Source organism: Emydura macquarii, unplaced genomic scaffold (assembly GCF_026122565.2).
Source record: "Emydura macquarii macquarii isolate MOO-44397 ecotype Brisbane River unplaced genomic scaffold, CSIRO-AGI_Emac_v2 contig_2205, whole genome shotgun sequence".
NCBI lineage: Eukaryota > Metazoa > Chordata > Testudines > Chelidae > Emydura > Emydura macquarii.
In genome coordinates this window covers 22,395,113-22,420,077 of record NW_027132342.1, presented here as the reverse complement: position 1 = coordinate 22,420,077, position 24,965 = coordinate 22,395,113, and the positions used below count along the sequence as shown (strand labels likewise).

The 24,965-nt window shown below is 43.7% G+C and overlaps 1 protein-coding gene across 1 annotated transcript in view; it reads left to right on the top strand.

Annotated features, from left to right (window-relative positions):
- The first annotated feature begins 3,725 nt into the window (after window positions 1–3,725).
- The window catches only part of UTP20 (UTP20 small subunit processome component), a 78,442-nt gene continuing 57,202 nt past the window's right edge, over window positions 3,726–24,965 (top strand). Inside the window, exons 1-18 of the mRNA XM_067559718.1 lie at window positions 3,726–3,858; window positions 6,984–7,064; window positions 7,764–7,830; window positions 8,109–8,241; window positions 8,828–9,016; window positions 9,178–9,259; window positions 10,806–10,943; window positions 11,294–11,449; window positions 12,284–12,430; window positions 12,906–13,040; window positions 14,237–14,314; window positions 15,739–15,917; window positions 17,671–17,826; window positions 18,355–18,443; window positions 20,412–20,517; window positions 21,603–21,753; window positions 21,995–22,057; window positions 23,056–23,214. Of these exons, the coding sequence (XP_067415819.1) occupies window positions 3,814–3,858; window positions 6,984–7,064; window positions 7,764–7,830; window positions 8,109–8,241; window positions 8,828–9,016; window positions 9,178–9,259; window positions 10,806–10,943; window positions 11,294–11,449; window positions 12,284–12,430; window positions 12,906–13,040; window positions 14,237–14,314; window positions 15,739–15,917; window positions 17,671–17,826; window positions 18,355–18,443; window positions 20,412–20,517; window positions 21,603–21,753; window positions 21,995–22,057; window positions 23,056–23,214 (2,154 nt within the window). The 5' untranslated portion in view covers window positions 3,726–3,813. The remainder of the gene's footprint in view (window positions 3,859–6,983; window positions 7,065–7,763; window positions 7,831–8,108; window positions 8,242–8,827; window positions 9,017–9,177; window positions 9,260–10,805; window positions 10,944–11,293; window positions 11,450–12,283; window positions 12,431–12,905; window positions 13,041–14,236; window positions 14,315–15,738; window positions 15,918–17,670; window positions 17,827–18,354; window positions 18,444–20,411; window positions 20,518–21,602; window positions 21,754–21,994; window positions 22,058–23,055; window positions 23,215–24,965) is intronic.

Below are 24,965 nucleotides of genomic sequence, written 5' to 3'. Positions count from 1 at the left end.
GGTGACACAGAGTTCAGGGGCGCATCTGAGCAAATTCACTTCCCACTGAGGTGAGGGAGAGGGGGAGAAGGCACCCTGCGTGTCCCACCAGCTGTCACCGCCCACTGCTCACCACTCTGCTGGCTGCCCTCCACTTGTTGCTCCACAGGCCACTCCACCAGTCACCCACTAGTCACCATTCTCCAACCACTCTCTCTCACCTTTTGCTATCACCTGCTTCTCCACTATGACCTCTGCAGGTCAGTCTCATGAGGTTTCCCCCAGCTCTCAGTGACTGTCAGCAATTAGTGGGTGAAGCTCAGCGCTGAAGCTAGCCAGGAGCACTGTCCCACAGTATACCATTTCAGCTAACAAGCACTTAACAGAAGACTCCTAACAGAATCTTAATGAGCTCTATCTTTGAACAATGGGAGTGGGAGGGTAAGCCAGGCCTAGGGCTCTTCCGCAGAGCCCACACCTCTAGGCAGGGACACCTATCCCCACCCCCATCAACCTTCACAGGGCTCTGGCATCCTAGCCAGTTCGGTTCAGATGACAATGTGACCCTTCAATCAGGACTGGCTAAGCACAGCTCTGCTGCCCTTTCCTCATACAGTAAGGGGAACAACATCTTGTTACCCCTGCGTTTAACACTAGAGCGATTTGTAACCCAACACCAGCCAAAGGGATCATATGCAGTCCCATCATGCTGAGCATCTGAGCAGTGTGGGTGTGCTCATGCAGACCTTTGGTCCTGACACCTGTCCCCCTTCCTCCCCCCGGCACCGAGCTTGGTGGGGGAGGGCTCATTCAGACCCTGCTTACATCCTCTCCCCAGCTAAGAATTTGTCATCCTGGCAAATCATACTCCACATTATACCAGCTACATGAGTTCTCCTCATAGGGTCTGAGGAAACCTATTATGGTTTCCACAAGCCTGAGCTAAGTGTAATCACTCCAGGTGCATCATAAGTTAACTTATTGAGAGTGGGCCTAGCAGGGCAGGGGGACTTCTTCTTAGGCTAAGGATGGTGAGGGTTCTATATATATGGCACAGTATTATCACAGTATCTGAGCTCTTCTTAATGTCTTTATTCTTCCAAGAGGACATTTAGACTGTAAGCTCGCTGAGGCAGGGACTCTCGTTAAGACAGTGCACCCTAGCACAACGGGGCCCCATTTTTGGTTGACCCATACGGTACAGCTACACGACAAACTAGGGATGAGATTCCCCTGCTTGTGTACACACATTCACTCTAGCTCTCACTGAGAGAGCGCAAGTCTAAATAGCAGTGTAGCTGCAGTAGCGGCTGCAGAGACATGGCTTAGCCTGTCTAAAGCCGATGAGTATGGACACTCAGCATAGCTAAGCGGTGCTTCTGTTGCCACTATGTTGGCTACACTGCAATTTCTACTCATGGAAGCTTGATGAGAGCTAGCGTGAGTAGGTGCACACAGGCAGGGGAATCACACCCCTAGTTATAATGTAAATGTAATCTTAGTCATTACTGTAACAAACATGATAGTAAGCCCCATTTTACATACTGGGATCTGAGGCACACTACAAGCATGTGAGAATAGAACCCCTGTCTCGCAAATCCTAGGCTTATAATCTAACCATTGCACCATCTTTCCTCCCAATTGGAGAGGGAGGATAAGGAAACTGAGGTACAGAGAGGTGAAGTGACTTGTACAAATTTACACAAGCCAAAGTCCAAGCTGGGACTAGAACAGCGTCCTTAGTGCTAGCCACAGGACCCAATTGCCTTCCTCAGTGTGTGTGTTGTGGGGTTTTTTGTCAGGTTTTGGGAGAGTGGGGGTGTTTTAAATTTTAGCACATGTATCTCAGCAATTTCCATAAGTTTATTAGCATGGTACAGTGTACAAGTGCAGCCTAAGTTAACATCCCAGGTATCTAGATCTAGGAAAGGTTTCACATGGGAAGTGTGTGTAGGGGGAATGCAATATTCAGAGCATCAGTGTTGTATTGTTGTACATTTCTGGTTTGGTTGCAGGCTGCCATATATTATGGGTGTTTCAGCACTGTCATCCATAACTCTTCTCTGCGCTTTAGTGGGAAGCAAAAATGCAATATAAATACTATTATACAAATAGGACAATAACATGTCAAATATGGTATACATATGTGTACAGGAGTCTTACACTGAAACACCTGCTTTCATTTGATAACTACTTTTAGCAGAGCCATTATATTATTTCAGATTATCAAACATGAAGATACTTGTATAGAGAGGTCCAGTGGCTTGGGCACTAGCCTTAGGATTTGAGAGACCTCTGTTAAGTTCCTGCTCCACCACAGGCTTCCTCTGTGACCTCGAGTAAGTCACTTCTGTACCTCAGTTCCTCATCTGTAAAATGAGGATAACAGCACCTCCCTACTTCACAGGGGTGCTGTGAGGATAAATATGTTAAAGATTGTGAGGTATTCAGATACTATAACTATAAGGGTCATCTAAGGACCTAAAACAGATGGAAATAAACATAACTTTAAACTAGTTTATCGTCATTAACACTGTACAAAGGAAATACGCTAGGTGTGCTTAACAACTATCCCACTAATACTTATTATATAGTAGTGATGTATACATATTCAGGGCTTGAAAAATCCACCTGCCCAGGATGAATAAGAAGCTCTCTCAAGAGCTTAAATTTTTATTTAAAACCAAACAACCGTCCTCCTCCCCCCCAAGTTTCTAGCTCTTATTGATTGCAAAGATGTCCTTTTGTAACAACCAAGCATAAGCCTAGGCTGTATTTGTCTTCCTAAGGTCTGGTGTACATTTAAAACATTTAATTGACCCATTGCTGAGGGCTGTGAAAAACGTGCATACCCTAAGTACTGTAGCTAGGTCTACATAACCCCCACCCCCCAGTGTAGATGCAACTAGACCAACAGAATTCTTTTTCTGTTGATCTAGCTACTGCCTCTCAGAGAGCTGGATTAATATAGCAATGGACAAAACCCTTCTTTTGATGTAGGAAATATCTGTGCTGTGGTGACAGCCGCAGTGCCATGTGGCTGTGCTGTTGTAGTGCAGAGGTGGCCAAATAAATATACACATCTCCAGTGCCCCGGTTACTCAAGAGAGTTAGCAAGCAGCAGCAGCAGCAGGGAGAAATTACCACGACTGGTCAATATGCAATAAAGAAACTTGCAGCAGCAACAGAGATGTCGGGCGTGAGGCCGATGGAGTTTGGGAAAGCCAGGAGCACTCAGGGGCAGGCAGTGGAGCTGAACGGGGAGGGGCAGAGCCAGAGGGAGCCTGGCACACGACACAGGTCTTTTTTTCAAGCTGGCTTCGACCTGGGGTTAGCCTGTCTCAGGCCCAGTTCAACTCCTGCCGCATCTGGTCTTGCCAAATGTGCTTGGCGCTGTATCCTCCTGCCCCAGCGCAGCCACCAGCGGCTCCGGGTGAAGGCAGGGCTCCTGGCTGGGGCAGGCAGGACTCTCCGTCTCCTTTGGCCAGCGAAGCAACTTCGGCGCGGTACAGGCAGGGCAGGGCAGCCTCCCTGCGGCCGGCCGGCCGGCGCGCCGCCCTCCGAGCGGCGGCTCCCCATCCCCGCCCCGAACCTGTCACACCGCAGCAGCGCCGGCTCGGGAGGAGCGTCTCCGCCCCTCCCACGCCGCCGCCGCTACCCTGCAGCGTCCCCCCCTCCTTCCCCCTCCCTCCCCCAGCCCCCCCCGCCCCTGCGTCGCTCAGCCAAGATGGCGGCCCCCAGCAGCTAGGGCCGCGCACGTGTGTGAGGGTCCCGTCCCGGCGCCCCGCGGAGGAAGCCCCGGCTGCCGCGCCCCGAGCCCGCCCGCTGGGGGCCATGAAGCCCAAATCCTCCTCGCACAAGTCCGAGAACACGTACAGGGTGAGTGCGGCGCCTCTGGCCCTGCCCGAGCCCCCGGCGGAGCCGGCCCTCGGCAGAGCCACGGGGAGACGCCTGGTCATCGGACACCGCTCCGGCCCCCTGCCCGCCCCCCGGCCCGTGGGGGAGGCGGGTTAACGAGCTGGCCCCGGGGCTGGGGGGCGCTGCCCGAGCACGGGCCTCCTGGAGACACGAACCTCTCCCCCCGTGTTTACACAGGAGCACGTGCATTGCTGGGAATGTCCCTCTTTGCCTCAAAACGGGGGTGCCCCCCTCCTCATCCTCAAGCCGTTCCCAGCCAGCCACTGCTGGCCTGGGCTTGTTCTTTATTGTTGGGAGGCCCATGATGTGCTGGGCCCTGGCCTGAAGAGGCAGTCCTGGCAGTGAAGAGTTGATCATCTAATTGCGCTGTTCCAATAATTGGCTGTTCAGATTCCAGAGGTTACCCCGATCTCTCTTTGTATTTCTCGTTAGAATGAGTTTCATTTCATTTGACCGTCCACCATTCACTACCTTATCAGAATTCCTCCTCTCCGTTCCCCACACTGTGTGTGGAGTTGGAGGAAATCAAAAGAAAAAAATCCTGCTTTGGTTAGAGGACGGGAGAGCCAAAGCAGTAGTTTCCTCCTTGTCTCTGAGTTCATGTTACTTCTCCATGAGGGCCCAGTTTTGTCTATACTAGGGAAACTTGAGTACCACTAGCATAGATGTGCCACGTGTTACTGGGTATCTGCACATTCATCTATGCTAGGGAAATTTTTGTAAAACATTCTTACCATTGTCAATATCAGTTTGGCTCCAGAGGTATTATTGGGGGCCGTAGTGCAGAGGTGACTGCTGGGAGCTTTTGTGTTATCAGCATGGTATCGTTTAGCTATGTTTTGATCAGGGGTAGATGACATGATGCCCAAGGCAGCAAGCAGCACATCTATGCTTGGGCACCCAATGTTGTGGAGCAGAACTGATGTGAGTGTAAGAGGGGAGGTGGAGGTGTGGCTGGAGATAAAATCCTTTGGCAAACCCCCAGGGAAATTTCCACCGGATTTACTGGAGGCCCTGTCACCTCAAAATTACAAGTGCTTGATTTTGTTCCCTTTGTAAGGGTGAGAGTAAAAGTACAGGGTTGGGAAGAGCATAGAGTGTATAGTGACAAGACTCTAGGGAATGCTGCCTGGATTCAGATGGAGGGATTCCCTGTCTCTTTGCTCTGATGTTATGAGTCTCAAAGATTTCCTTCAGGATTTTAGATTATCTGCATGATGAGAGCATTATGCCTAGACAACATAGGTCTCCAACAGATTAGCACTTGTAAAATAGTCTATACATTTTTTCTCTCCTGTATGTTTTTCTGCTGTAGGCGATGATTTGGCTCTAGGAAACCTTTCAGATACTTTTTCTGCATTGATGTAGTCAAACTTATTTTGCTGAGGTTTTTTGCAATATGCAATAATATGCAATAGTCCTAATAATCCCTGTAATGTGAATATCCCAAAAAGGATACTACATGATTGTAACATGTTTAAATAGACAGCATTAACTGGATTATTACATTTTTGTCTGAATGTTTTGTACCTGCTATAGTTACAAGTAATATTTAACATTGCTATAACTGAAAGGGGATAGAAAAAAAAGTTCTTTTAATTTTCTAGTTTGCTTACTTTATGTGTTTGACAATATTTTGCATGAAGTCATTTTCACTGTTTCCCAAATCAGTCAGTCTGCCTTCCTTGCTGAAAAGAGCCTAGAAACACATTTACAGGGAGGAGAAAAACCTCAATAAAATATTTTAGAAAGGCATTTACAAAAAAAAGAAAGAAAGAAAAGAATTCAGGGCATGTTATTAACTAATCAGTCCGAATTTTTTTTTTTTTAAATCCAGATAGTATCTATTTAAAACCTGCAAAATATTTCCTGTAATTCTTTGTTTTGGAAAGACTCCATATACTGAAATATAACTAGTGTTCTGGGCAGTCATTAATATTTTTATAGACACCTGTACATCAGCAGTGTTCTGAGAACTGAAGAAAGTCAGTGTTTCAGATTTGTTTAAAAAGTTCTTGTGTTACTTATAAGACCTTTGATTATTCACACAGTGCATCTTCCATTGTGATCATGCAAATGGATTGGCGCTTGCATGTGCACGTGCGTACACACACACACACACACACACACACACACACACACACTCCTCTTGCTTCCCCTTCTGTCTCTAGCTCTACCCATCCACTGAAGATAATGGGGCTCAGCATGGACACTACTCAAAGGAGGATCAAGCTCTCTGTGATGTGTTAGAAAAGCTATCACTGTAGCACTGAAAACTGTAATCATTTAAAAACTCTAATATTTACCTTCCCCCTCCATCCTCCATTTATGCTCTTAGTTTACTTAAGTATACTTCACCCCACTTAGAAAATGAAACTCAAGTGTCTGCTTTAGGTCTTGTTTGTTTGTTTTGTTCTGCATTAACAAGAGCTGTGGTGTTTGGCTGTAAACACCACAGGCAGATATTTCTGTCCGCTCCCCCAGTTAAACAAAAAGACTGATTTCATTGACATAAAAACTCAAAATTATGTTTATATATAGTGCAGTTTTATTTGCACAACCTGAATTTTTAGCCTACAGCAGGTGTCCCCAAACTTTCAGCTGCGAGGGCCATACCACTCAGTCTTGCTCTTATGGTGGGCTGGAGCGGCTGGACCCACAGGGAGAGAGGCGGGAGGGGAAGCGGTGGGGCCAGGAGGAGGGAGCAGCTGCTGTGGGGCACTGCTTGGGGCCAGGAGCAGTGCGCTGAGCCCACGTGGGAGAGGGGTACATCTGGGAGGCAGAGCGGCCGCCGCCCGGTGCTGCTTGGGGCTGGAGTGGTGCTGCTTTGGCCAGGGCGTCGCTGGGCCCACGTGAGAGAGGGGCAGGGCCAAGAAGGGGGAGCGGGCCAGTCAAAATGTGTCGTTGGGCTGGATGCGGCCCGCGGGCCGTAGTCTGGGGAGCCCTGGCCTACACTATATGACAGTGTTTCATTTAAAAGCAATGTCTTCAGTTATACAGTGTATATTGTTGAGACTAATTTAAAAGAGATCATTCTGAAATAAACAGAGCAAAGGAAGTAATTGACTTTAGTTTTTGTTTTACAGTTTCTCACCTTCTCTGAACGCTTAGGCAATGTTAATATCGATATTATTCATCGGATTGACAGGACTGGGAGCTATGCTGAGGTGAGAACAATATAATAATTTCACAATTCTATAACATCTTTTGACCAAGATTCTCCGGAGCACTTTAGAAATGTATATTCACCAAGATTCAGATTTTTAGAAGGTATTTAGGCATTCCTCCATTTGGACGGCTAAGTCCCATTTTCAAAAGTGACTTAAGCATTTAGGAGCCTAAGTCTCATTGAAAGTCAGTGTTTCAGATTTGTTGGTAAGGGAACAAAAACAGTTGATCAAGTGAGGTCCCGATCCCACAACGACATACACACATGCTCAATGTGCATTGTGGATAGCCACATTGATTTTAATGGGACTAACTCAGAGTGTTTGCATTTAAGCAAGTCTTTACAGGATCATGGATTTCATTAGGGAGTATACTGTGAAATTACAGTAAAATCTGGAAGTATGTTTTGCGCACATCAACATTACTTTTTAAAGATACTCTCTGATAATAAAACATTCAAGAGCTTATAAGGCTTTGCACTTTGCATTATCTTGCCATATATTTTAAGTATTAAACTGTTTTAGTAACGGATGCTGTTTTGAAGTGAAGTCATCAACATTTCTTTAAATCTCTCTCAAATGAATACTTGAGGCATTTGATCGTGCGTCATCTATTCAGCCTATCATCTCATTTTTACATTGAAAGTATAGTTTTCATTTAAGATTGTTTGGCTCATGCATGATCTTGATTTCTAACAGGAGGTTGAAACCTACTTTTATGAAGGACTGCAGAAATGGAGAGAACTGAACCTCACACAGCACTTTGGTATCTCTTTATAGTAAACTGTTTTAAATTAATTTGACCTCTTTGCTTGCATAATGTGATCATGCTTTACAAGGTGGAATTTGTTTACCTTGAATACATATATCCTAACCCAGAAGGATTGGGGTCTTGATTCAAAGCTCATTGAAATCAATGGGAGTCTTTTCATCAACTTCAGTGGGTTTTGGATTGGGTTCTAGAGGAGTGGTGTTCTCTTTAAAATACTTTATTTACCAGTAACTAGAACACAGTTCTTAAGTGTTCCTTTGCTTTTTGCACAGTGAAATTCTACAAAGAAGTGGCCAACAAATGCCAGTCATTCAACCAGCTGGTGTATTATCAGGATGCCATAGTGCATAGCTTGAAGACGCATCTGCAAGTCAAAAACTGTCTTGCTTATCAGCCCCTTTTGGAGTAAGTACACACTGTAAAAATAAACTCAGTGCCTTTGTGTTGATGTAGGGTGAAAAGTGTGTGAATCATGTCAAAACATTGTATACATGTCCTTGTTATCACTGGGGAAAGAATTGCATTGCATGCATGGGTACTGAGAGATCCATACCAGTGATATGCCTGTGTCTTTTATAATAGCATGCTAATTCTGAGATTTACTTTAAAAAATACTACTAGATTATAACCAAACAAATCTCTACAACAGGCCAAGAAGCATGTTGGTGTGAGCTCATTTCATGTCACTGATATGTTCATGGCTGCTCTTGGTTTGAGCCTCATTTTTAATGTCACCTAAACATAAAATTCTTTGGGGGTGGCTTGGTTGGTGTGTTTACAGTTTAAAAACTCCTTTCATTCAAGATAACATAATGTGTGGTGTTCCCATAAGATATGGGAACAGCTTTCCTTCCAAAGCACCTGCATACTGTACTCCCACGAGAGCCATGCACCTTTGCAATGTGATTGCACAATGGAGCAGTGAGCTATAGCTTGTTTAGGTGTTTGGATTTAAACATACTAACATTGGCATTCGTTGTTTGAAATCTAGCCTAGTGGTACAGCTGGCTCGAGATCTCCAGACAGACTTCTACCCTCACTTTCAAGACTTTTTTTTGACCATCACCATGTTATTGGATACCCAGGACACAGAACTGCTAGAATGGGTGTTTACCTCTCTTTCCTACCTTTACAAATACCTCTGGAGACTGATGGTGAAGGATATGACCAATATATATAGGTAAGCTTTATCGGTCTACAGTTACTAGATTATATTTTTATGTAAATAAATGCCCCTCTTACTCATCAGAATTAATTGTCTTTTTAACAAAGTAATTGTTGGCAAAGCACTCTCTGGTTCAGTGTGAGTTGAATGGTTTTAATTGCCTGTTGTATTTGTAGTTTATACAGTACCTTGTTGGCGCACAGCAAACCACACATCAGAAACTTTGCTGCAGAAAGCTTCACCTTTCTAATGAGGAAGGTAGGTGATGTGTTATCAACATGACGCTAAAAACTTTCCACAGTGGCCCGCGGCTTCAAACTAACAAATACTGAACACAGCTGTCATGTGTAATGATGATGGGGGCCCTCTAGAGAATAAAGGGGCTAATAAAATACAAACTAGCATTCTCTCCACTCAGAGGTTTGTTTGTTTTTTGTTTGTGCAGTGACAAAAGTTTTATAGGAGGCTTTATATGTAGTGCAGTGGGAACTGAGGGACTGTTCATCATCTGACAGGATCAGGCCCTGCCTATATATGTAGTATGGATGATTTTTTTTAAGAGCAGTGAAGCTGAAGCGCTCATGGTCACCTTACCAACATTTTCTAGAGAATTCCCTATAAGGAGAAAGCTCAGTGGGACCTTGCAGGATTGGACCCTTAGTTTTTACACTACATGTTGGGTCAGTGCATTTTTAAAATAATGGATTGAAACTTTTTGGTGCATTATTTACAATTTCTGTGGAGCTTCATTTGAGCATGAAAAATCTAAGTACATAACTTTTCTAGCCAAATTAATCAAAAGTAAACTGCCATCATTTTGATGGGGGTAGGGAATAGAATTTATAGCCATTTGGCATTGAGTAAGCCAATATGTGTAGAAGCCAAAAATCTCTAAAATGACTGGAGAATTTGGGTGCCTTGAATTTTGGATGCACCTGAATGGAGCTTGATTTTTCAGAAATTGCTGATCCTTAATCCTTAAAATTCAGGCCCCCTTAAGGAGCCTCAATTTGGGCACCCAAAAATTTAGGATTTTGAAAGTCTTGGGTAGAAGTTCAAGCCGCGTTCCCCTGTCTGGTTGCAGCATCAGATAGAGCTCTTAATTACTGAATTCTGATTTAAAATGGCCCAGCCCTTTTTTTAGGGTACATCTACACTGAAGGTGGCAAAGTCGCTGCCATCAGATTGACCTGTCTGGATTGACTGAGCGGTCAGTGAAGACCCGCTCAATCGATCCAGAAGTTGACGCAGTAAAACCACCCCCTCAAGTGGCGTAATGCTGTGTTGACGGGAACGCAGTTCCTGTCAGCGCAGTTCCGTGGAGACACCGCGCAGAAAGGAAGCACAGCAGTCTAATCTGCGTAGCTTGCATAACTCTCGTTGACTGCCGCCAAATTGCCAGGTAAGTGTAGACGACCTTAGTGTTCCAATGACTAGTTTACTACCATTTATTCAGTGTGACATCTCCTTATGGTCCCAATTCAGCAAAGCACTTAGCACATGCTTAACATTAAGCATGTGAGCAATCCCATCCCTTGTTCATCAAAGCACTTCAGCGTGAGTTTAAATCCCATTGATTTGAATGAGCGTTGTTAGTGGAACTACACTGAATGACACCAGCTGGGGATCTGAATCTTCCTCTCCATTCAATTTACAGATGTTATTGAAGAGAGAACAAGTTTTGAATTGTTGGAGGGTGGAGTAGGGGAGCAAGATGGCACTGCCAGGAGTCATTAAATGATTTCTTTCCATTTGATAAGTTTGAACTGAAGATAACTTTTGTTCTGTGAATTTTGTTTTGTAGGTTTCTGATAAAAATGAACTCTTCAATTTAATGTTTCTTGACCTGGGAGAGCACCCAGAAAAAGTGGAAGGTGTGGGACAATTACTCTTTGAGATGTGCAAGGGGGTTAGGAACATGTTTCACTCCTGTGCTGAGAAGGTAAACATCCTGAGCATATAAACCAAGTGGAAAATTACAAAGTTTTAAAATACCTAATACAGGACGTCACTATATTAGAGCCTGATCTCACAGTCTATGAAGGCAATAGGTGTCTTTCTGTTTGCTTCAGTGGATATTGGATGTAAATTGTGCTGTTTATTATAAGGTAATACTAATGATATCTCTACAGTATTGGGGGAAAAAAAAGACAATTTGATAGAGGATCCAAATCCCTGTAATGCTTTAGTAAAGCATCACATCGACATTTAAAAAAAAATTCTAAGGCTAAAGGATTTTAGAGTTTCTAAATCTCTTTTCTAAGCATGAAGACTGGCCTTTTCCTTCCACAGGCTATCAAGTTAATTCTGCTAAAGCTGGGACCTGTTACAGAGATTGAAGCTAAACTCCCATGGATTATTGTTGGAGAAGCTTTCAAACATATGGTAAAATCAGCTGCAATGCATATCTACAAGGAGCATTTAGAGGTTCTATTCACATGTTTGGAAGTAAGTTTTCATTGCTGAGAAGCTGAAAAAAAGATGATCTTCCTCCCAAGAATAACATTTTGTGTGTGTTAAAGGAAAGGTGTGGGGTGTGTTTTTTTTCTGCAGTGGAAACATTAAAATAAATGTTGCAGTAAAGAGGAAAGCCTGGCCTTTCCTCTGTGGGTACAGAGGGCTCTATGGTGGTTGAACTGGTGCAGTTATGCTGTGTGGTTTGGGTTGGGATTTGGGAAAGGTAACTATTGCTTCCCTGTCATGGTTTTATCTGCCAGTGAAAATCCTTCTCATCCTTTCTTCCCACTCCAACCACTATAATAGCAATTCTTCGCCTTCCACTATTAGGAGTAGTTTTATGTAATTACTTCTTTTGCATTCCCTGGTTCAGATTCTGATCTCACACTAGTATACAAGAAGGATGAAATCAATTTCAAAACTCCCACTGTTCAATAGGGCCAAGATTTCACCTCAGGAGTCAGTGGAGTTACTGAGATCAGTTGTAATCAGAATCTGGTTCCAAGCATTCACATGTAGCTAAAGCACAAGTATTTGTTTTTTCTCCTGTTTTCTTTGCTATGCAATCTGTAAACCTTCTGTGAAGGAGCACTTCACCTTTCAAGGCATTTGTTTTGCCGTCCAAGAAAGGTGAGATGTTAATTATTGGATTATGGGAACCATTTGGCTATATCTTTCCTTCCCGGGAAAGGTTAATTTGTTGGATCAGAATACGAAAGCTAGCAATAGTTTATCAGGCTGGTGAAACATGAAGTTACCAGAATTGCTTCTGTTTAGTGTTATCTGCAACTGGATCTGATCATTCATGTGAAATGTCTTTTGCAGGAATCAGTGTTAGAACTGCAGGAGAAAATAACTAAGGCCAGCTGCTGCGAAAGCTCAGAACAGATTGAGAGGATATTGCAAGTATATTTGATTCTAGTGGAACATGCAGATGGGTCCAAAATCTCTCAACCTGAAGCAGTCTGTAAGGTGGGTCAGATTATCCTTTTGGCTACCGAGCACAGAGGTGGAGGGTGGGAAACCAGAGCAATTGCAGCATGCTTGCCTACTCCCTCTGATTGTGCGGGTGTGCTGAGGTTTGCCCAAGTCAATTTGGCAACTTTTGGGAGTCACCCCAGTAAATCCATGGGAATTTCCCTGTGTACTATAATGCTGACCCTGTCATCGTGATCTTATGAATGTCCTTCTCTAAGTGAATCCTCCACTGAGAGCGAGGGAGGGGGAGAAGTGCTCATGGAAAACTGCTGCTGCTGTGGGGGGCCCATGTGGAGACGTGGTTCCTGGAGGAGCTATGCTGCTGTGGAGAAGGCAGCAGCCTGAGAAACTGTGAAGGCGTGCTCCCACAAGGGTTCTCATCCCCTGTGGCATGGCTGCGGGGAGTCATTGTCCCAGAAGGCGATGCGTGTGACATTGCCTTTCTCTCTCCCTCTCTCTCGTTCTGCAGACATTAACAAAAATGTCACAAACGCCTGATCTCTCAGCATCTTGCTGTAAGACCCTGCTTAAAGCGATTTCTGTTTTGCTGCTTTCTGAGAATGTTTTCCTGCCAGATACTGTGACTAAGGACACCGTTGAGAAGGTAACGAAGTGCATTTTGCAACAGAAGGACTGCAGACCAGTCTTTCTAGAACGAGTTGATTGCCACACACAGTCCTTATATGGAGTGTACTAGGAAATGCGTTACACATGGCTACTCTCATCCTTTTGGTACAGATGAGGTACAAGCCACTCCCTGCCCCAGTCAATGCATCTGGTAAATTTAGGGACTGATCCAAAGCCCAAGTCTGTTATTTATTTGTATGACAGTAGTGCTGAGAGGCACCAACTGGGATTGAAGCCCCTTTGTGCCAGACCCTGTACAAAGACCCTATGAGCAACAGTCTCTGTTCTAGACACTTTACAGTCTAAGTAGACAAAGAACAGGAAAGGAAACAGAGGTGAAGTGATCTGTCCAAGGTTGCACAGCAGGTCACTGGTATAGCTGGGATTAGAACCCAGGTCTCCTGACTCCCAGCCTGCTAACCTGTCCAGTAGAGTGTCCTTTGACCTCAGTGACCTCTGTCTCAGGCCCTTTGCCAAGCATGGCAGTATTTTCTAAAGCAAGTTACAGGTATATTTTAACACCATTGCTGATGCTGTTGGACTGCTGACTGGCCTTCAAACACAATGCAGCCTTGCTAGTGTTTGCTTATTTTTAATCTGTTTTGTTGATTGTGGTGTATGTGAGATGATAATATTTACTTTGGACTTTCAGTTTTCATGTGTTACTGTACATATTTGTAAAGTAATTAATATGGCCAACTAGTTGTGCTATAGGAAAAATAGATTTGCAGAATTAAACTAAGCAATGGCGATACCGCCCTTGTATTTCTTACATAAGATGAAACAAAAAAATTCTTTCACAATAATGTAGTAAGGCTGGAGCAATTATTGAGCCTGTCTGGTCTTTGGTGTTGGTCTCTGGCTTAGTAGGATTAATTCTCTGCTTATCAACCCTGGCAGGCGTGTCAAGTTCTGCACATTACTCTGTGTATGTGAGTAATCCCATTAAACTCAATGGAACTATTTATGTACATTGAGTTACCCGTGTGTAAGCGTTAGTAGGGTCAGAAAGGGGGACGGGGTAGGTATTATATGTAGCTCCCTTCAACACTAAGAAGCACTAACTGTGCGCTGAAGGAACATACATAGCCCTTATGTCCTGACTCCCATCATGAACAAATAAAGTGTGTGTTGCTTATGTGCCCCTACTAACCTTTCGTTTTCATTTGACAGGTATTTGGAAGTGGGTTTGAAAGGCACCTCCTTTTGGATTTCTCCAAAACAGTGTTTTCAATGAAACAGTTTGAGCGGGTAGGTGAAGTTTCAATTCATTTCTTTATTTGGTAGTCAGATGAGTAATGCAGGAGTTGTTTCTGGGGGAGCGTGAATGGGACTGAGTCTGATGGAGAGTTGTTTTTAACTGCTGAACAGAGAAATACCATTACAGTTGGCAAATTCATAATATATGTTTCCATTTCCTATGATGAGTCGTTTCTGTTGTTTTAATTTGACATACATTTGGACTATCCGTCTTCTGGGTCTTCGATGTGACCTGATGGGAATGAAAGAGGCTGTTAGTCGATATCAATAGAACAATGAAAATGGCAACGCAAAAATGTGTTTTCTTTACAAGTTCATAGATTTTAAGAGCCAGAAGTGACCATTGTAATGATCTAATTTGAACGCCCCCAGATACAGATCATAGAATTTCATCAGGGGATTCCTGCTGGGTCATTGAAGGGGCAGGCATAGTACGGGAGTTAAGGAGATGCTAGTGGTCTCTAGTTAGGGTTGTTTTGCAGCTTTGCATTCGACAGGAGCTAAACACCCATGGTGGATGCACATTTTCAGTCTCCCCTCCCCCGCTCTCTCCAATAACTTGTCTATGGTATTTGTGACTTTCATGGTAGATTAGTTAACAGGGGATATGTCTCAGTGGAGGTATCAGTAGTCTGGTGATTTCTATCTGGAGTGTCTGTCTCACCTCTTTCCAGATCCTTTTTACACACACAGCACAACCCAGAGCGATGGGGAAATTGCAAGGAGTATATAGAGAGGCTCTCGGTTTAAGGCAGTCCCCTTTTTGAATGTGCAATAGAGAATAAATGGGGAGGATAAAAGGTTTCCTACCATAACAAGCTCCTCCAAAAACTGCTAGCCAATTTCCTCAGCTGAGGTCTGGTCTTTGGTACCATGATAAAGAAACAGAAGCAGTGAATGGAGCTTGAAGGGGCAGCAGGTCTTTGCATTCCTGGAGGAAAATGGACGGTGCTGGGAGGGGAACGAGTGGGAAGACGTGGGATTGGGATTTTTATGGAGGGGGTGGGGAAGAGGAATTTCTGTGGGGCAGTTGCGAAGGCTGAAATAGAGAACCAGGGATGTCAGGTGGGTGGGGCCTGAGCATGGTGGACCAGGCTCTGAGGAGGGGCATGAAGTCGGGGGGAACAAAATTCTTTTCAGGGTCTGGGGGCTGAGCTTGGGGATCCTGAGCTCTGTGGGGAAGCTGGAGTTGGAACAGGCCAGTGTCTTTGTGTCAAATCATTGGTTTCTCAAGGGCTTTCTGGTACTGATGCTCAGTGTCTGGGTGACCGGAGGCACCAGAACTGGAGGAAACCTTGGTATGCTGATGGTTCATCCCACAGAGTTTGGCTTCCCTGGCGCTGGTGTCTCAGATTCCTGATTTGCTTGATCCGAATTGGAGGGGCGTGTTAATCTTGATCTCTTTTTCCTTTCAGCTTTTTCTTCCATGCTTTCTAGAGTATGTTGAAGACTGCTTCTCTGGAGATGATGCTCTAGCTAGGGATGAGGCCATGGCAATTTTGGCTAAACTCATTCTGGAGAAAGCAGAACCGCCTACTATTGGCTCAATGGCTTTTGAAAAGTATCCCCTTGTTTTTACAGAACCATCTATAGGGTAAGTTTCATCACACCTAACAGACACTTACCTTGGAGCTCTCTTTGGAAAGCTTTCGAACATAGTGTTGTCAAGCATACTGGGAATGGCGTCAGAACTGCCACTTCACCTAGTGTTCACTCTTCCTTTGAGGACATAAAATAATCTCTGCAGCACTGGACATTTAAATTACTTACTACATTTCTGTCAGAGAGAGGGGTGAATCATTTGTCCTGGGTATAGATTTGTCTCATCTCAAAACAACATAGAAATATTTTTTCTTCCTAGTGTTCTTTGCTCCTGAGGATATGGACATCAGGGGCAAGAGACCAAGGAAAAGCAAATCAAATTGTATGTGTTTGTTATATCTCTCGCCCCAGCCTGACTTTCGTATATCACTTAGTCTTTTAAACTTTGAGCTTTTTCGGCGTAGGGACCATGTTTTCCTAAATATTTTGTTCAGCACAGGCAGGTCCCCATCCCGATCTGGAACTCTGGGTGATACTGCAATATAAATATCCAGAAATGATTATGAAGGAACAGCTTCAGCAGTCACAGTAAATAGTTCTGCTAGGATGAATTCCATGTTTTCCTACAGTCTGTTTTTTTTTAAAGTACATTTCCATTTAGATGGTAATCAAGTGTAAGCAGGATTCTTCCGTTCTAGAGCTGTTTTTGTACAATTCATCATTTCTCATAATAAATCTGCAGGGGAGTACTGATCTTTGCCTGTGGGGGGAGAGGGACATTATTCTTCATTCCTCTATATCCATGAAGCTTCAGTGAAATAATACTGGTTTCATAAAAATGCGTTCTTCTCTGTTGTGCAAGTGAACTCTTTCTCCATTGGCCTTTGTGATTATTAAGCACTTAGTTACGAGTGTGCTCTTGCTCCCATGCATGGGGTGCCCATACCATGGATGGCCAAACGGTGTAGCGGGAAGCATCACCCTCTGTGTCACAACACTGCTTCTTCATCTGGTGCAGATTGATGAGGAGTGGGAAGAAACAAAGGTTCCAGCCCTCCCCAACCCAATGCACTAAACAGCACAGCTGAGCCAGCAACATGGGGGAAGAAATTTTCGCCAGGAAACAGGCTGGTGCAGTCACTTCCCCCCCCCCCCATGGAGCGAGGTGGAGATAGTCACAATTCAGTCCCAGCTCTGCACCTGGGATAATGCAGCTACAGCTACATACTGCTCTCTAATCGGGGAAAATGGGGAGGCCCTTAGGTATCAAAAGGAAAACTTCCCTTATGACTAACTTCATTTTGGGAATTGGATGGATTTGCAACCCATTGCAAATTCAGATGTGCTTGCAGTTGTATTGGAGGAAAGTTGATTTATTTTCTAGGAGCTGGATCAGTTTGCTTGGGAACCACTTGCAGTAGAGCTGGTTTGACAGCTGGGTTGGAAATGTGAAAGAGCCCCTTTACTGAACACAAAAGTAGCATCAAAAAAGACACTATTCTTTTATACTTGAAAATCAGTGGAATTACAATGTTCACAGAACAGGAGCAAGCCCCCAATTCTGCTGGAACTCTGAATAATGCGTATAACCTTTTATGGACCATTTCCAGTGCCTTCCACATTAGTGTGGTACTTTGTGCTGTGGAGATAGTGAAAAATGCCATCAAAAAGTGTATTGTCCAAGTCAATGTCAAGCTTAGCCTTTTCTTAAAAGGAGCCAATTTAATTTTACATGTCATGGGGAGAAAGGTACAACTGATGTTGTTAAACTGTGGGTTACCAATTAAACTTGATTTTATTTTTAGATACAATACAAGACAACAGAGGAGTAAGAAAAATGGAGAAAGGAAACAAATGCCAGTGTTGGATCATATTCTCTCTCTAATCCAGTTACCAGAAAACAAAGATGTTACTGATCTTTCACATCCTTGGGCTGCTCTTGTTGTCCTTCCTCATATTAGGTGAGGATGCTAGCCATTCTGTGTTACTATTGTCTGGTATCTGATAATAATGCTATTTAGCTCATGTATAATGGCTTTCATGTGTAGGACCTCAAAGTGCTTTACAAAGAAAAGGGTAAGTATCATTACCCCCATTGTACCGATGGGGAAACTGAGGCACACAGAAGTGATGTGGCTTGCCCAAGGTTGCCCAGAAGGTCTGTGGCAAAGCTGGTAACAGAATGCAGGTCTTCTGCCTTCCTTTTCAGTAGATAACATTTGCTGGCATGAAACAGCCCTTAGAATTTTGTTGTTTCAGTCCCTAGACAGCATGCTCAGCCAGTGCAATGACGTTTCATGGAAGAAAGACTTAAATAGTAGTCATTGGTGCTGTGATTTAGGTTGAAATTGACTTAGCAAAACTGTTTACTAATAATCAACTTGTTTGAATTCTATATTTAATATAAGATAAACGTGAGAGAGAACCCACTGTTATCTGGTGTCTGACTTTAGCAATGAGATAAACATTTGTACCTTTGTTTTTGGCAGACCAATAGACAAGGAAAAAGTCCTGCCATCAGTTATAAGTTTTATAGAATTTCTCTTCATGGCTATTGACAGAGGAAGCCTCCGCAAAGGTCAGTTATAGTCATCTCTTGTTCATTAAGTTTTTATTGGCACATAAAAAGACATAACGTGGATATTATATTAGAGACACAGGACATAATAATGAATAGCTGCATTGTATCCTGATTTAATAAGCAGCACAATGAAACATGAAAGCCAAGATGGAAAAAATAACATGCAGGAAATAATATACCAAATGTAATTTATAGTAATGTGTGAAGTAAATATCATGCTAGGGATATGTGATTGGACAAGGAGCCCACAAAAATATAGACTCAAAACGTGAGACTAACCAAGATGCTTAGAAAGATGGAATGTGAGAGATGGATTGTGAAGAAAAAGGAAGCAAGTGGGAGTAAACGAAATGGAAATTAAGCCAAGCTGGGTTATCAAAGTCAAGTTTATAGCAAAAAGATAGTGATAGTTTTTACATGCGTTCTTTGGCAGTGTTCAGAATCTTTGGCTCCGCATCTGGAATTTTCCTATCTATATCCTGGGTCTTAACAGTAATTCTAAATCTGAGTATCTTGCCTATGTGTACAGCTTCATGTATTAACAAATTGGTAGCCCTCTCTATACCCATCGCCCAGAGAAATCTTATGATTTAATTGGAAATATGCATCAAAATTATAACTGAGTGATTTTAAAAGTTCAGCTTCATAAAGAAGTATGCAAACTTCCCTTAGTAAAGCACTTTGAGCTCTGTGGATGAAAAGCACTATATAAGAGATGGTTATCCTTATTGGCTATTAATCCATCATAATTGCTAACAATCTTCAGAGAAATATCCAAAGTAGTATACTACGTTCTGATTTTCTTCTCTAATATTAGTCTGTGTCAGTAACGGCCCCTAAACTTCCTACCCCTTTTTTTCTATGTGGTATCCAGCTGTTTTAATCTATTGTAATTACTTTAAGGAAAAAAACCAACAAACTTTCAAAAACAGATCTGTAAAACCTGATTCTGCCATCAGTTTCTGTTTTTAAATAGAAAGCTCCCCATTTATTTCAGTAGGGAATTCTCTGCACAGACTAAAAGTAAGAAAGAACCCACAGGTGGCTGGGGAATTAAAGCAAATCAAAGTGGGGGAGATATTCTAAGGCCCATGGAGGACTTAGATGCCCCAGCTCCCATTCATTTTCAGTGGGAGCTGGGTGCTTAACTTTCCTTTGTGCCATCGTAAATCTCTCTTACTGTCCCTTGCACAAGGACGATGACTCTTCTGCATGGGAAGAAGAAATGGAGTGAACTCTTTGGCCAGTTTAGGAGTGGCATTGACAGGAACTGCTTCCTCATTTTTGGCTGGGAGGATTTTGGCTGCAGTTTGGGGTTGATTATGATGAGTGGACCTGTGAGAGGTAGAAAAACTCTCTAATCCTAAAGAAGGGTGTACGTGCAGAAAGGAAACCACTTTCAGAGTTATCTGTGGTAAATAAAAGCCCAGATTTAGAGGAATTGAGCCTCTAAATCATGTAGATGGTTTGCAAATCCCACTCTGTATTTCCAAGGTGCAAGGATATCTGAATGCTTGTGCAATTCTTGTGTCCCCTCCCTCCCTTTCCGTAATGCATTTGGCAACTCTTCCTGGTTTCCCAAGCACCGTTTTTTAGCAAAATTCTCTGACATCCACAGGTGCTTAATTTCAGTTCTCTGCTCTCCCTATGTGCCCAGACTTCACATAGACAGACACGAACTGGGCATTCTGCACGTTCAGGGACAACAGCATTTCAGAATTGAGATCTGCTCTGACGATCAGAGGAGAATTCTTCTCTAAACTTCTGTCCTGGGTGGTGATAAATGTTGAGTTATTTGCAGTTAGAAATAAAAATATTATTTGTTGGCCATAGTGTGTGAAATTATGTTATAATCCTGTACAGTTCTGTGGCTCCTCTCATTGAGGATCCCAGAGCACTTTACAATCAGGAATTCAATGTGAGTGAATGAATATACAAGTTTGTTCCCATTTCCTCTGCTTCCAGGAGGCTTGTTTGTGGCCTGCCAAGCTGTGAGCACTCTGCTTAGTTTAGCAGAATCTTCTGAAATTCTCCATTTGTTACCTGTGGAACGTGTGAAGAACTTGGTGACGTAAGTAAACTCTTCTGACTCTCTGGTGTTCCACTTAATATAGTGAAGAGATAACTTTGCCTTTATTTAAGGGCTATTAAGCAAAACAAAAATGCTTGCTTTGTTTGTCCTGTAGTCTTACACCAGCATGTTTCTTCAGGTTTTTAGCCATCTGGAGTAGGGATGTTGTCAGACACTGCTAATTTACTGTACTGTATGGTATACACTTTATAGCCCTAGCTCCATAATAACAATCTGCTCATCTGAATTGAACCTCTGTTTGAAAGCTGCAGATGAACCTTTCTTGCTGTTGAATTTGTGAATGCAGCAATCCATGCTGTTTTTAACTTGCAGGATTGCGGTTGGGGCTCTTATGTTTTGTTTTACTTACAAAAAAAGTAAAGTGAAAATAGTCTCAGCTAAACATAAATATATTTATATATATTCATAATATGTTTATAATTCTTGTTGTGGACTTGAAAAGTCACCTACAGTATTAGTTGGATATCATCCCCCCCAATAGATATTGATTTTCGATGTTATTTTGTACAGTCCCTCAGGTAAATGGAGTACCTCACTTTTGAGCTCCACGTTTTAATAAACACTTATAAAACCTGACTACTCCATTAACCCCCTTCAACTAATAATTAACGTACCTAATAACCGAGCAGCTAAAAAGATGTTTAAGATATGTATGATCTCTCAGTCCAGCTAGAGAAAACAAGTGGGACTTGCAGCATTTCCTGGTCTACAAATTATATGGGCCCCCGTCACATTTTGTATCTGAGTGCTTGACAATCATTAATGGATTTTATCCTTCCAGCATCCCTGCACAGGTCCTTGCTCATTCAGGGTCTCTGCATGCACACACCACAGTGCTGCAGGTCCAGTTATAGGCTGAGAAGGAAATGGAAGACCCTCACACATGTAATTTTGCCCTGCGTAACTTAGGCCTTACGACTGTAAACACAGCCTCTGACACTACCTGCTTACCAATGTGTAACGTGCTAGCAGAATCTTGAATTAGTTGGGGAGCAGCGGGTTCTCCATGTGAGAATTTTGTTCAGATTTGTTTGTGGTTCACCTTGTATAATGTTTTGTTTTAGCACCTTCCCTTCAGACCCATCGGCCTTGCTACTGGCTGATCTCTATTATACAAGGTTGGCATTGTGTGGTTGCCAGGATCCTCTTTCCCATGATAACTTAGTGGACTTATTTGATAAATTGAAAAGCAATATTGCCTCCAGCATATCCAAGGTAATCTTCTTTTCTAATGGTTTCCAATGTGCAAGCTGATTTGGTTTAATGAAAAAATTAATTCTTAACAAGTGGCAAGTTGTCCTTGTGTTTGAAATAAGCTAAATAAGGGAGGCCTAAAGGCACAACGTGTAATTATGCGTAAGAACAAATGCCTTTCATCTCTTTAAGATTGTGCCCATTTTCAATGGCCTTTCATTGTTTGCAGTACACTTCTAAAACATGCTTTCACTTTTAATAGGTTCGACTCTTGACCATAAGGATTTTAAATCATTTTGAGATTCAGCTTCCTACATCAACCAAGGTAGTGTTACAATTGCTGCTTTAACATTTCAAACACACGGGTATGTTATTTTTAATGTAAGCGCTTTCCGGGACACGGACTTTATTAGCCATTTCCACAACTAGTTTCTGTTCTTTAGCTAAAGTGGGCTCCCTTTATTCGTGTTCATTTATTCAGACTGTAACTTTATGGGCCCGATTCTCAGCTGGTGGAATCTCTGTAGCTCCCTCGAGTTCATTGGAGCTGTGCCAGTTCATGGCAGCTGAAGCTCTGCCTTTATGTAGTAAATTATGATAAAACAATTGTCCAGAGAGGATCCCTATAACACAGTGGTTCCCAACCCATGGCCTGCAGGCCGGAAGTGGCCCATGGGGGGGCTTTCAAAATGGCCCATGCTTCCCTCCTGCTGGCTGCAAAAGGGAGTTGCTGCTGCTGCCTAAGGACCCAACTGCAGCACATTGCCACGGGGCTGAAAAATGGTGCAGGCTCCTTGCTGCAGCCAACGGGATGGGAGATCAGCGCTGCACTCCCCCTGGCTATAGCAGGGAGCATGGCAAAGCACCTCCGCCTGGGTCCCTAGGTGCTGGGTCCCTGCTGGGAGTCGGAGGGAGGGGAGCACTGATCGTCCATTCCCTTGGCTGCTGCAAAAGGGAACTGCTGCCTAGGGACCAAGGGAGAGCGCAGTTTCCCTGCTTAGCCAGCTGGATGGGAGATCAGCGCTCTCCTCCCCTGGCTCTAGCAGAGAGCATAGCACTCTGCCTGGGTCCCTAGGCGCTGATTCCCTGCTGGAGTCAGAGGAAGGGAATCATTGATCTTCTGTCTCCCTGGTTGCAGAAGGGAGCCGCTGCCTAGGGACCCTCCTCGCTGAACTCCTTCCCACTGGCTGCAGTGGGGGAGAAGAGGGGCTGCTGGAGGAGACTGGTGGCCCTTCAGGGTTATAAAAATCATATTTGTGGGCCTCAAGCCAAAAAGGTTGGGAACCACTGCTCTAACAAAAGGCATTTTACTGGTTTGTTCAGGATGATGGAACAGGAGAGCTTCAGTCTGTGTTTGCCATATTACTTCAAGCTGAACTCGTGCCAGCCAGTGTGAATGATTATAGAGAAAAACTTCTTCATTTAAGGAAACTGAGGCATGATGTGGTGCAGTCTGCAGTCCTGGATGGACCTTTACATGAGGTGAGAAGTGATTGCCAAAAGGTACATTGGATTGTTTCCTTTTTACTAAGGCAAGAAAATTTTGCCTTTTACTTCATCAAAGCGTTTTCATTGACTTGTGAAGGCTTCAGTAAATGCCGGCTGGGAACAAACTAGCCATCATGGTTGAGTTAGGAGCACAACACTCATTGCTGGTCACTGGGACTCTCTTGGCTTGCAGTGCTAGAGCTCAAAGACATAGGGTTTTCCCCTCGATGATGAATGGTGAGCAAGGTGTAAAGACATCAACATCCCAAACAAACACCTCATCAAGCACCCAACCAAAGAACCATGTGGCTTTTTGCTCCCAGGGAAAATATGGTCCACTTTAGACTGCATCTGTACTTTGTATGGTATACGTGCCTGCCCTCTCCATGTGTGGGGACGGAGCCCTGGTCTACACTACAAACTTATGTTGGTATAACTATGTCGCTCGGGTGTAGGAAATCCACACCTCTGAGTGACATAGTTATACCAACTTGACCCCTAGTGTAGACAGCATATGTTAATGGGTGGGCTTCTCCCATCAACAAAGCTACCACCTCTCAGGAGGTGGAGAACCTACACCAGCAGGAGACGCTCTCCTGTCGAAATAGGTAGCGTCTTCACTAAGAGCTGCAGCGCTGTAAGTGTAGACAAACCCTGAGACACGGTTCTGTTTGTGACTGCCGAAACAGACTTCAAACTATAGAACACCTCATCAATCAGTGCCCCAAACCATCGTATCTGAGTGGTATCTCTGCTGTCTGCTCCACAACATTGGAAGCAATCAATTGGATTGCCAGTCTAAGCTTGGACATCTGACATTGCTGTTTTTAAGCCATACAAAATAAGATGACAACTTGGGTGCTTTTGAATGTCCCACCTGAGCAATGGTCTCTCCTGCCCCTCTAGTCCAGTATCCTTTCTCCACCAATGATTGGTGCTTAATGTTTCAGGGGAAAATATAAGATGCCATCATGCATTTCCATGTACAGTATTCCCCCACATTGGTAAATATCTTTGGCTCTAGTAGGTGATCAGCATGTGCCATGAAGACTTATGTCTTGTTGTTGTTTTTAATCTTAAACTGACTAAACCAGTGTTTCTTAACCTGGGGTTTTAGAGGGGTCGCAAGTGCAGAGCTGGTATTGGGGGTGGCAAGAAAGGCAATTGCCTGGAGCCACAGGGGCGCCATGAAACTAAGTTACATGCCTCAGCCCCTTGGGAGTGGGACTCAGGCTTCAGGGGTACAGTAGTTTGGAAAGGTTAAGAACCACTGGACTAAACTATATATGCCTCAATAACTAGTAAGGGCAGAAACAGAAGAAAAATGATGGTATTTAAACCTTCCAAAAACTACTGTAAAGAGTATTCAGCAGAAAACGGATGGAAGTGATGCTAAGGGCTAGGGTGAGCTGTTAGCAGTTTATCCCCTGACCTTCCAATGAGCTCTGTGTGGTTGGACCTCAGTGGAGCTCTGCCTAATTGGAGCTCATTGTGGGATTGAGGTCTTTTAGATTGCAGGGATGTCTATCTATGGTTGCTGAATCTGACCCTGTTGGTAAGTGGGTGTGGGCTTCACACCACCAATGCTGCTACAGGCAGGATTTTTCCTGTTCTAGCTAAATATTAACTTATTACTACTGCTGTTTAAGTGCTTTTATAACTTTCCTTGAGTTGTAAACTCCTTGGGGAGTGTGTGTGTATGTCTGTCTGTCTGTTTGGCACTTAGCTCAATGGGGAGCCCAATC